Source organism: Lactuca virosa, chromosome 3 (assembly GCF_052849685.1).
Source record: "Lactuca virosa cultivar CGN04683 chromosome 3, Lactuca_virosa_CGN04683_v6, whole genome shotgun sequence".
NCBI lineage: Eukaryota > Viridiplantae > Streptophyta > Magnoliopsida > Asterales > Asteraceae > Lactuca > Lactuca virosa.
The window spans coordinates 318154953-318167645 of NC_136428.1; the positions used below are offsets into that span (position 1 = coordinate 318154953).

Consider the following 12693-nt stretch of genomic DNA (forward strand, 5'->3'; position numbering starts at 1 on the left):
AATGATGACGCTGCCACGGATCATGGTCGAGGTAATTCACCTCCTGATCATGTTCGAATATCACTATTTTGTACCCATGATGCTTATGAAGTAGAGTGTGATCATCCATCACCAGCTCAGACTAAACTGCGCTCTGCTATTCAACAAGTTCTTTCCACTCGAGCAACTGTTCAGGGGAGCAACCTCAACTAGATAGTTACTTGTAGAATTCAACGATTTTCAAGTGAACGACCTCTCAAAACGGAACTCTCTTGTTTAATTGACCTCCCACATGAATCAGAGTCTTTCCACAATCGAAATGGACGTCGCTGAGATCAAGTTTATTGTTACAAGCGCTCACATTGAAACTGAGGATGAAGGAAACCAGTCTTCTTCGGCTGATGATCAACAACCGCCACCTGTTTCTAAATGTGCTCCTTCTTCTGGCGGAAATTCTACATCCATGTTGCCTCCTCCATCAAATCCACCACCACCAAGCAGTCATCCTCTAATCTCTATTGATAATAATCAATATCTTTCACTTAATCTGGTGCCTCCCTCTCAAACTGATGATTCCAAAAAGGGGGAGAATTTAATTTAAAACACTCCGACCAGTGATTCTGCTGAAGAAGAACTAAAAACTAAAGACATCCCTGATGAGTCGGATATGGATCATGAAGTTTATGCTATGGACTTATCATTTATTGATCTAGAACCTCTTCATCCAGGAAATATTTCCTGACATTTATTGTACCGGTGCTAATGCGGAGGGTGTAACGACCCGAATATCCTTCCGTCAATGACGTTAACGTTCAGTTACTCGAAGAAATATATATATATATATATATATATATATATATATATATATATATATATATATATATATATCGGTGCTAATGCGGAGGTGTAACGACCCGAAAATCCTTCCGTCAATGACGTTAACGTTCAGTTACTCGAAGATATATATATATATATATATATATATATATATATATATATATATATATATATATATATATATATATATATATATTAGCTTTATAGGGTTAAAATGGAAGAAATCAAATAAAAAAATATAATATTTAATACCTAAAAGAATTAATTTAAATTGAAGGGGTATATAATTTAATTAATTGGTTTTGTGGAAAATAGGTTAAAATATAGTTCTTTTTATTGGTGTAATTAAGGTTGAGGGGCTAAATTGTCATAAAAAGAAACTTAGATTGCCAAACTAATTGGATTATGATTGTTAGTAATTAAATCATGAAAGTGTAGGGAGTTTTTTTGAAAAATCTAATTGAAACTTCGTAATTCAATGGTCCATGTGTTTAATGAAATTGAAGGCTCCATTCGTTTTTTCCCCATGCCCGTTTTCTTCTTGCGAGTACTATTCAACCCAAACTCTTCCTTGGGGCTTAACCCTTCCCTTGGGCTGCCATAGAGGACCAGAAGTGGAAATTATATATATAAAAAAAAAAAAAAAAAAACCGATCGCATAGAGAGGGCAAGGCAGGAGAGGTCGACAACTTTTGGGTTAGTGTGTTCGGTCGGCAGGAGAAGGAAGGAAGCATCGGTTGTGGTTCTAATCAAGTCTAGTAATTGATCAATACTCTTGGTAAGTTCTTGATCCTTCTTCTTCATGTGTTCATACTACAATTACTTGAGGCTATTGGAGATCGATTCTTCCTCTTTGTAAGCCTATGGTCTTTCTTCTCATGATAATTCATCTTCAATTAGTGTGAATTGGTTGAAAACATTGTCAATTGCTTTTTATTTGACATTCTTGATCATAATGCTTCCTAGTCTCAATTCTTGAAGTTATGTATTGTTAATTTTTCAGCCCTATTGGGTGTGTTTAGTGGTTCCTTGGCTGTCAAAATCTTGTTATGAACACTCCTCAATGTGTTGTTAATCATGTGCAAGAATTGCTCAAAATCATGTAATCGATGCCTTTCTTTTGTTGCTAGATTTCATGCTTCTTTCTATGTCAATCCTAGTGATTTTTCATGAGGTATCTTTCTATAAAAAGGCCATGTTTTGAACCATCCAAAAGGTTTTCAAAGCAGTCCCTAACGTGGCTTAATGGTGGAGAAAACTCAAGCCCTAGTCGTGTTTTCTCTTTTAGCAAAGTACTTTGTTTTCCCATATAAACAATGTACTTTGAATCATGGATTGAGGTTAGAATTGTTATTTTAACTTCTTGACATGTTGTTACTGTTAAGAACTCGATTTACATCTTTATAGTTGATTTTGGTTGTGGCTTAATGGGTTAAGTTGTCAATTAACCATTAAAATGCAATGCTGGGAAAATTATGAAAAATTACTAATCTGTCCCTGTTTTCAAAAAAATCTAGAAAAATCATCAGAAGTCGTATTTATGATCCGTAAACTCTCAAAGTTTTAATTTTGGGTTTAGTTTGTCCATGATTTTTTCCAAGACTTGGTATTGTCCCTAACCAAGGTGAAAATCGTCTTTTTCACTGACTGGTCGGAAATTAGCTGCACCGACATTCTGTCTTGTAAAATTCATAGAAAATTGTAGAAAAATCGGTTGGACCTGTGCAAGTAGTACTTTTAAAGATAAAAGTATGAAATATCTGAATATACAATAAAGTTGAAATTTTTATAGGTTTAAGTGGTGCTAAAGTGGCCTCGAACAGACTGCTGTTTTAGGTCAAAATCTGAGAATTTGACCTAATAACCTATTTGCATGTTTGGGTAGTAAATTGCCATAATTTGTTCATGTACACTTCTAGTAATACATATATTTGTGGTGGACTAGGTTAAGGTTTAATACCTCAGGTCCAACAAGATTTGAAGTGTGGAAAGGGTGCTTATTTGTTCATGCTACTAGTCATTTAAGAAACACACGTACATTTCATTAAATTACAGTAATTACCAAATAAAAGTTCTTCACAGTATTTATTTGGATGAAATTTTTTGCATCCCATATATTATTGGCAATATTATAAATGCTAAATGTCATAATTATATTATGTGTATTTGCAAATGTAGATTCATGTTAATAATCATTTTAATAAAAATAGTTAAATTCGACTTTGCTTATTTAAATATAATCGTTTTAAAGTGAGATTTTTATTATACACTTATAATGAATATTACTTTGGGTGATAAATAATTTAAGAAATAGTTTTTAAGATTTATTAACTTTTGTGTAAAATGATGGAACATTTTGTATCAATGTATATGAAAAATAGAATGATTGATTGTTTGATAAAAAAATAGAATATAAACAAAAGCTGGAAAATATTAAGAGAATCTAATTTATGCATACATGATAAAAGATTAAATATTTAAATTAACCAATTTGTATGTTCACTTAAATCTATATATGCAGGAAAGAAAATGATAAATGTTTTTTTATAAAGGAAAACTCGTAAATTTGTAAGAATTTTCGAAAAACTTCATACGCTCTTTGAAATTTTATTTTATGCAAGTTTTTTTAAAAATGATTTATAAGTTACTTTTTGGTTTGACAAATATTTTAAGCACCAAATGGCTTCTAGACCTACGGTATCAGGTGTTGCCCTCTTTCCTTAAGGTTGAGTGTTCAAGTCCCACCGTGAAAATAAATGGAATTAAGGAGTACTTTAGGCAAGGTTGTAAATAACATTAGGCATGACATGGCGACAATGTCAAACCTCAAGCTTTTACCAGTTGTGGTGAGTCATGTCGTTCGTAAGACGTGGCTTAAGTCGACAATTTTATATATAATTAATAATTATATATATATATATATATATATATATATATATATATATTAGGGGTGAGCATTTGGACCGGACCGGACCGGACCGGCTCTTGGACCGGATCGGTTATGGAGAATTTTGTGGACAATGGACCGGACCGGATGAGTCGTGTCCGTGTCCGTGTCCGTGTCCGTGTCCGTGTCCAGGTCTAGGTCCGGGTTTTCCGGTTTTTAGACCCGTTTGGACCGGTACAACTTTAATTGCATAGAGTATAAGTAATCTACATTGATGTATAATATTATAACTTGCAAACTTAATACGTTTCATGTATAATATTATAACTTGCAATTTGCAAAAATTAACTTTCCAAATAAAAGTAACTAAATGTTGGAAAAAATCGAAGGTCAATCCGACTTAAAACGAATGAGTTATGGGTGTTTAAAAAACGTCACAGATTACAAAATCTTGCTGAAAAGCTGAATTTTTTCAGCTTTGATAGCTCTACTTTGAAGGATTGTAACTCGGTGAATATAATACCAAAATAAACAAAATTGTAGTCTAAATTCATCTACAAACTGTAAACTAAATGTTGGATAAAAAACGCAGGTCAATCCGACTTAAAACGAATGAGTTATGGGTGTTTAAAAAAAAGTCACAGATTACAAAATTTTGCTGAAAAGCTGAATTTTTTCAGCTTTGATAGCTCTACTTTGAAGGATTGTAACTTAGTCAATATAATACCAAAATAAACAAAATTATAGTCTAAATTCATCTACAAACTGTAAACTAAATGTTGAAAAAAACCGTAGGTCCATCCGACTTAAAACGAATAAGTTATGAGTGTTTAAAAAACGTCACAGATTACAAAATGTTGCTGAAAAGCTGAATTTTTTCAGCTTTGATAGCTCTACTTTGAAGGATTGTAACTCAGTGAATATAATTCCAAAATAAACAAAATTATAGTCTAAATTCATCTACAAACTGTAAACTAAATGTTGGAAAAAACCACAGGTCAATCCGACTTAAAACGAATGAGTTATGGGTGTTTAAAAAACGTCACAGATTACAAAATCTTGCTGAAAAGCTGAATTTTTTCAGCTTTGAAAGCTCTACTTTGAAGGATTGTAACTCAGTGAATATAATACCAAAATAAACAAAATTATAGTCTAAATTCATCTACAAACTGTAAACTAAATGTTGGAAAAAACCGCAGGTCAATCCGACTTAAAACGAATGAGTTATCGGTGTTTAAAAAACGTCACATAAATCTTAAACATGTCCAACCGGTTCTAAACCCGGTAAAAACCGGACCGGACCGGGAAAAAAACCGGACCGGACCAGATAGAAATCTTAGAACCGAGAACCGACCCGGGGGTCCAAAAAATCGGTCCGGTCCACCGGTCCGAATGCTCACCCCTAATATATATATATATATATATATATATATATATATATATATATATATATATATATATATATATATACTGTAATTCATTTTTATATACATATTTGATTTAAGGCAGCGTTTTGTTAAAGCGTGGCGACAGATACAAGCTTTGGAGCCATGGTGGCCCATGACGAAGCCATGACAAACTTTCTAGAACCTTGAGTTAAGAGTAGATTAGATTTGTTGTTTCAATATATATATATATATATATATATATATATATATATATAGTTTGTTAAATACAATCTCGATGATTTTTATCAAGACACATTTCAATGGCAAAGAGTAGGCACCCAAAGATTCAAAACAAGCCACGCAGCGCAGAGCACAACGAAAATCTACTAAATGCCAACTCCATACCATTTGATATTGGCAACTTTAAACTTAATGCTTATCTTTAATATGTATTTAACCCGTTCCATGTTCTCTTCTTGAGCTCCACCATGTGATGATGTGAAAGAAAAAAAAGTTAGTTACAAAAATAGTCTAATCGTAACTTACATATATAAAAACACAAAACAACAACAGAAACAATAAAAATAACAATAAAATTAAGATTGGAAATAGAAAGGTAGATATCGATAATTATGTCTCTAATAGGGGTAGCTAGAGTTACTGTGTTACCTTTGACATTTCGATATTTTAAAAATGCAATAAAGGAAGAATACGTCAAATTGAGCAATAAAAAATATAATCATGATACACAGTTACCCACAAGGGTCCAGTAACCTAATATCAAAATATTATCTAAAAAAAAGGAGAGTAACTCAAATCCACATGACATAAAAAAACATTTTAGTATTAGATAGACGAGAGAATTTTCATGATATCATCTCAGTAAAGGACAGAAGAAAACCATGAGGAAAGAGAGAGGAAAGATGAGTAAATAACCTTTTTTTAATAAACTTAACTATATATATATATATATATATATATATATATATATATATATATATGATTTAAATTAATACTATTAATTGGTAGTTAGTTTTTCCGGTTACAAGCTTTATGAAAAACACTCATGCATTATTTTTCTTTTATTTTGAAGACTTGTCACATAAACAACTCCTAATTAACTCACGAACCCTAAAAATAACTTCAACGTAAAATAGTTAATACCCTACTTTTATTTGTCTATTCTTCTGTCTCACGCCAACACGACTCCATCTAGATCAGCGAAGCAAGGTATGTTTCTCGATTTCGCTCTTCCTTTAACATCTCTTACCCTCTTTGTGCTTCTAACTCAATTGAATAAATCGTTATTTTTCATGAGTTTTAGGGTTTAGTTATTGGTGCGGCGCATCAATCTTCTTATTTATATGTAACTTATCTACGATTTTTGCTGACTCATGATTTTATGTAACTCATGATTTTATGTCTGTACGTCTTGAGTCTAACGTGATGCATGCGTATTTGGGTTGGTGATCTAAATGTGAATTAAATGCAATGTTGTTTGAATTTTGAGTATAAATTTCACCTTTCTGGGGATGATCATTTTATCAATTAATTCAGTTTCTTTAGGGTTTCGTTTCATATCCTGATATCTTTGTGATTATTAGTCATGAAATTTGTTTGAACATGCAATAACCATTTGTCTAGATGTGATATAGTGATCATTTGTTTGGTTATTAGTGTCTCAGGTAATAAGGTAATTAAATTAGCGGATCAGTTAGAAGGCCAATATTTAATTACTACCAAAACGAGGTCAAGTGTCATTCATTTCAGCATCGGATAACAGCCATGGCAAACAACACTCAACAAGTGCCTCGTGTGCTTGTGAATAGGGTGTCAGAGCAAGCTGTTTTCCCGTGTGGTGGTATTATTTCAAGGTGTGTGAGTACCCTCCCCTTTTTTTCCCAAGAAACACGCAACTCAGAACCTAGTTGAAATTAATTACTAATTAATTTTGGATTATATATAAAAAATATTATTTAGTCAAGAAGAGCCTAAAGGCCCAAGACCTTATCTTTGACCATTAATATTTAATAAGTCCAAGCCTACTACTAGCCCAATTTGACTAGTCCAACACCACAACCCAAACCCAAGATGCTTAACCCATTACTTGATTCATTTGAATAAATGAGTGGGACAAAACTTACAATGTGGGAAAAGGTTTTCTCTTCCTCCTATATGGGACAAGTCCCACATTGTAATTTTGTAGAACAAATCTCCAACAATAATTTCATTTCTAATTGTTTAATATTTTTTTTTTGTTTGTGTTTAATTCGATCCAGTGCAAAGACGATCACATTACCAGGTCGGAATAGGACGTTGGTTCCCACGGACTTGAGGTTCATTATACCTGCAGGAGTATGTTTACACTTTGGTATGCATTTTTATTGTAATATTTATATGCCAAATTAATTGTTTGTTATAAATACCATCGATTTGGTTTGTTTTGTTTTGTAGCTATTATACCTGATTTGTCGCAGCAATCCATTTCAGTTGATCAAGGGTATATTTGTGGTCCCTGCTCAGATGCTCTGGTTTGGGTCGATATGTACAATAGGTCGGGTTCAAACTTTGAACTTAAAGCGGGCGATCATATTGCATGGTTGGATGTTTTACACAATAAAATCACACCAAAATTAATTGATGTCACCCCTCCTTTTAATAATCAACCAACTAGTTACAATTAACTAATGCATTACACAATGCTATTCAATAACCACTTCTTGATATGATACCTAACATGGTTAATTTACGAGTACAAACTTTGCGTCAATTTCAGATGGAATTGTTTTTGTTGAATTATTATGCACTTTTGAATAATATAAATCGGAAAACCACCTATACTTGGTGATAACGTTGATGTTACGTGTTTTTTATTTCTATAAAATTATACACTTATTTTTATCTAATATAATTATGTTGAAAGTTATGCATGTAACATTGTAGCTCTTTAACTTATTTAGTTTTATAGTTTCAAGAGGGTGTTTGGACTACTTATTCAACTTATGTATATCGTTTTTCAAAAGTGTTTATCAAATTATTAACCCAACAAAACAAATGTTATTTTATTGTGTTTGAAAATTTTAAAATAATATGGCCAAAAGGGTATCCATATATTATTGACGTGTCCTTTTTTAACATATACCTCATTATTTTTTATTATATTTTGTATAATATATAACAGAAATAATTTCGTAAACCTTGAATATATATATATATATATATATATATATATATATATAGAGGAAGGAATTTTTTGAGAACTTATAGTTTCCCGAGAACCCGAGAACTAAAGATGGGACGTTAGATTAAAATTTTTAATGGCTTAGATCAAAGATGGCATACTTGTAATTATCAACACTTTTAATGGTATATTAGACTTTTAAACAATTGATCGGAGGGGTATATTAGGGATAAAATATATTATTTCATAATAATTAATTTAACTAATTTAAGAAAATCAAATTCTCTCTTGATTACTTACCGATTCTATCTTTCTCTCTCTATCCCCTTCTCTCTTACCCACAAGAAGTCTTCATCGCTCCGCCATGGTGCTTCCTTCGCCAGCGAAATCATCAACGAGAGATCGAGAGAGAACATAGTGTTCATAGATCTCTCTCTTTCCTTCCTCTCGATTCACCTCCAGATGGTGTCAAATTCTCGTTCACGTTCTTCCTTGGCGTCTTCTTACTGCCTCCAGATTAATATCCACCATCAATCCAAGTTTCATCGCCAATGATGATCAATTGATCTGAAATCTACCACTGATCAATGCTTTATTATTGTTGATTATAAAAAATATGAAGGTGCGATCTGTTCTTTTCACTTTTTGAGTTGAAGATCGAGTGGAGGTCAAGGTGAATTTATTGCTCCTAATTATGAAGTTACTGCTCTTGATTCTCGATGCTATGGATGTAAGATCGTTTTTCTCGTATATATTTTATGTCCATTTGTAGTTGTTTTACACAAGTTGCTAGGTTATTCCAAAAATTTAAACGCATCTATAGATGATTTTTTGATATTTTGCGATTACCAGAACTTTACATTCATAAGCATATTGTTTATGAATAATCACTTTCATTTTTTTATACCCCTATTAACACACATATCTTGATGCAGTTCTCTAATGAAGCTCCTTCAAGGGAAGACCCAGATTTTCCAGGTGGAAAAGTCAAATTTACCCCCAAACTAACTTTCACATCTAAAAGTATAGATGAAAGGGCTCCTTGTTATCAAGTGCTTAATGAAAATGGACATATAATCATGAATAGTGATTCAGTTCTGGTAAATACTAAAACATGACTTATTTAATTAACAATATCAATTCTTTTTATATTTCTTAAAGGCATAAAGGATCTTTTTGTCTTTTCAACATACAGATCAACAAAGAACTTGTTGTGAAAATGTATACTTGCATCTTTCTTGCTAATAATTCTTAAATATATAAGGGTATTTTGTTTTTTTTAATGCATGACATTGCTATAATTATTCAGGCCACAAGTACATATAATTTATTACATTTAGTATATTCAAATACCAACGTATTATATGTAAATATGTTGGATTTTTTTTTTGTTTTTTTTAATGCATGACATTGTTGTAATACCAGCGTATGTATGTTATAATAGGTACACTAGATTGTGGTTCACATATGATTCACATGTAAATCACATATTAATCACATTTGATTCACATGTGATTCATATGTGAATTACATGTGATTTACAAGTAAATCACGTGTAATTCACATATGAATCACATGTATTTCACATGTAAATCGCATATTTACTTGTAAATCAGATGTAATTCACAAGTAAATCACAAGTGATTCACATATGAATTACATATGATTCACATGTAATTCACATGTAAATCATATGTAATTCACATATGAGTTACATATGAATCACAAATGATTCATATATTAATTACATGTGATTCACATGTGGATCACAAGTGAATCACATAAGAATTACATGTGATTCACATGTAAATAACATGTAATTAACATATGAAGTACATGTGATTCACATGTAATTCACATATGATTAATTTCCGATTCACATGTAAATTACAAGTGAATCACATATGAATTACATGTGATTCATATGTAAATCACAAGTGAATCACATATAAATTACATGTGATTCACATGTAACTAACATGTAATTCACATATGAATTACATGTGATTCATATGTAATTCACATATCAATCACATGTGAATCTTACATGATATATACATGTGCATTTTTGTGAGTGTTCTTGTATTAATCAATTTTTTCTTAATTTTCTTGTAGATTTTGAAGAATTTGTGGAAAATATTGAAGAGGTGAAAAGTGAAAATTTGAAGAAAATACGGAAATCTTGATATGAAGAAATGATAGCACTATGAATCTTAGTAGTTTTTTTTTTTTTTTTTTTTGTGTTGAATAAAATACTTGTATGTATTATGTTTATAAATTGATTAATAAAAATGAGATTTTTATGACTTACTTACGAATATTATAGTCTAGTGTAGGAAATATGCATATATGCATTTGAAAAAAATATGCATATATGCACCTAAAACGTTGATTTTCTTTTGTTAAAAAAATTAGAGTTTTTTTTTTTTAAACATTCTACCTTCTTTTTTTTAATTTATTGATTTTTAAAAATTTAATTTTTAAAAAAATGCAATTTTTTAAAAAAATTGCAGATTTGTTTTTTAAAATACTATTTTTTAAAAAGATTGTAGTTTTTTTTATTAAAAATATGCAGTTTTTTTTAAAATAATTGCATTTTTTTTAAAATGCAGTTTTAAAAAAAAATGCAGATTTTTTAAAAAGAATGCAGTTTTTTTTTCTAAAGAAATTGTAGTTTTATTTTTTTTGAAAAAATGCAGTCTTTTTAAAAAAATGCAGTTCTTTTGAAAAATTGCAGTTTTTTTTGAAAAAAATGCAGTTTCTTGAAAAAAAAACAATTTTTTTATTAAAAATGCAGTTTTTTTTCAACAGAAGTTGCAGTTTTTAAATTTTTTTCACTTTTATTTAAAAATTCATGTTTTCTGAAAAATTAAAAAAATCTCCATTTTTTTAAAAAAAATTCCGAAATTTTTTTTATTATGTTAATTTTTTAAAACGTTTTATTAATATTTCCAATAACAAAAAAAAAAAAATTAAACATTAAATGATATCGGTAAGATGACGATCATGCCCGTAATAAGTTAATTTTGATCTAACGTTCCACTTTTAGTTCTCAGGTTTTCGGAAAACTATGAGTTCTCAACGGATCTCACCCCTATATATATATATATATATATATATATATATATATATATATATATATATATATATATATATATATATATATATATATATATATATATATATATATATATATATATATATATATTATAAAGCATATTTAGTCAAATGCTGAATTTTAAGTCGTACAAGCCTTTAATGCATATTTACAATCATTTTATGCATTAAAAAATACTACCGGTCAATGGCTGAAAAAGTCAAGATAAGAAGGCGGGATACATTGACATTGTTCCCTATCCATTTAACAACCTCCTCAACTATGTTCCTTTTCTTCCGCCTAGTGATTATTACTCTTTTTCCCCCATTTATATAACCCTCCTCATTCTCCCATCTCCACTCAAGATCTGAACCAGATTACGCTCTCCTATCTCACCTCTACCCTACATTGACTGCCACAACAATCACGCAACCATATTTGCTACGCTACACCTAGTTGCCGCCACCACTACTTCTACTTTGATGTTAATTGCCTAGGGTAAATAACTTCATGTGGTGGTGGTTACAAGAACATTCATGTGTTTTTTCTTTTTATTTCATATTTGATGAACTCTTTACAACTTCAGGTTCACATTTGTTGTTTTTTTACTCTATTTCTGATCCGTATAACACACCCAGGTATTATATGTAAGTATCATCGGATTATTTCCATCGATTTTTTTATTATTTTGATTTCCCTTTGATTTTCTCTTTCTTTTGGTGTTCGGTTGATTTTATATGATTTCCCTGTACTTGCAATAAAAGAAAACGATATGACCAGGTATTATGAAGAAAGGCATCACATGACTAAGTTTTGAGAAGAAACGTTTGGAGCTTTCTACATCAATAAGTTATACAATCATGGATGCTTAGTTTTCCTTTTGATTTTTCTTCTTCTCTTTTCAATGATTTTTAGTTTTTTCCTCGTTTGACATCTTCTAGCTGTGTTGGTGGTGATAGTTATCAGGTAAAGTTTGAGAATCATGAATCAATGTGTTTTGAATGTCTAATTTAGATATAGATTAGTGGTTAGTGTGCTTTGTTGATCTTCATTCACACATGAGTTATGAGTTTTATTTTATTTTTCAAATTATTTGTGTGATTAACTATATTCAAGGGTTCACCATCCGGTACCGTTTATAAATGTAATTCAGAATATTAAAAGTTTGTATATAAGTCTAATTAGGAATTAGGAAGTTTTGCTTGGTCAACAAGTCTAGGAAAAGTAGAGGTCACGTTTTTTTTGTTTCCTATATATAGGTGTAATTATTTACTTTTTTCTTTGATGAAGAACTTGAGCCTTAAGCATTAAAAAAGTTTTCTCC

At 30.6% G+C, this 12693-nt stretch overlaps 1 protein-coding gene and 1 long non-coding RNA gene across 3 annotated transcripts; both read left to right on the forward strand.

Annotated features, from left to right (window-relative positions):
• Nucleotides 1–1422: 1422 nt before the first annotated feature.
• LOC145167351 (deoxyuridine 5'-triphosphate nucleotidohydrolase-like) lies at nucleotides 1423–7942 on the forward strand. Of its 2 annotated transcripts, none has more exons than XM_079086536.1 (4): nucleotides 1423–1594; nucleotides 6777–6965; nucleotides 7371–7462; nucleotides 7546–7942. In XM_079086536.1, exons 2-4 carry the CDS (start codon nucleotides 6877–6879, stop codon nucleotides 7773–7775), a joined length of 411 nt encoding a protein of 136 aa, XP_078942662.1. In that variant the 5' UTR covers nucleotides 1423–1594; nucleotides 6777–6876; the 3' UTR covers nucleotides 7776–7942. The 2 variants fall into 2 exon arrangements, with proteins under 2 accessions (XP_078942662.1, XP_078942661.1); XM_079086535.1 differs by having other exon boundaries at nucleotides 1425–1594; nucleotides 6769–6965.
• Nucleotides 7943–8493: 551 nt separating this feature from the next.
• Nucleotides 8494–10511, forward strand: LOC145163042 (uncharacterized). The gene is made up of 3 exons (XR_013739529.1): nucleotides 8494–9002; nucleotides 9208–9372; nucleotides 10388–10511. It is a non-coding gene; the product is annotated as an uncharacterized LOC145163042 (long non-coding RNA).
• Nucleotides 10512–12693: the final 2182 nt, after the last annotated feature.

Excerpts from the sequence above, each read along its gene's own strand:
- LOC145167351 (XM_079086536.1), top strand. The coding sequence starts at position 6,877 with ATGGCAAACAACACTCAACAAGTGCCTCGTGTGCTTGTGAATAGGGTG. Across the intron at positions 6,966-7,370 it reads TGTGGTGGTATTATTTCAAG|TGCAAAGACGATCACATTAC; the intron begins GTGTGTGAGTAC and ends AATTCGATCCAG. Across the intron at positions 7,463-7,545 it reads AGGAGTATGTTTACACTTTG|CTATTATACCTGATTTGTCG; the intron begins GTATGCATTTTT and ends TTTGTTTTGTAG.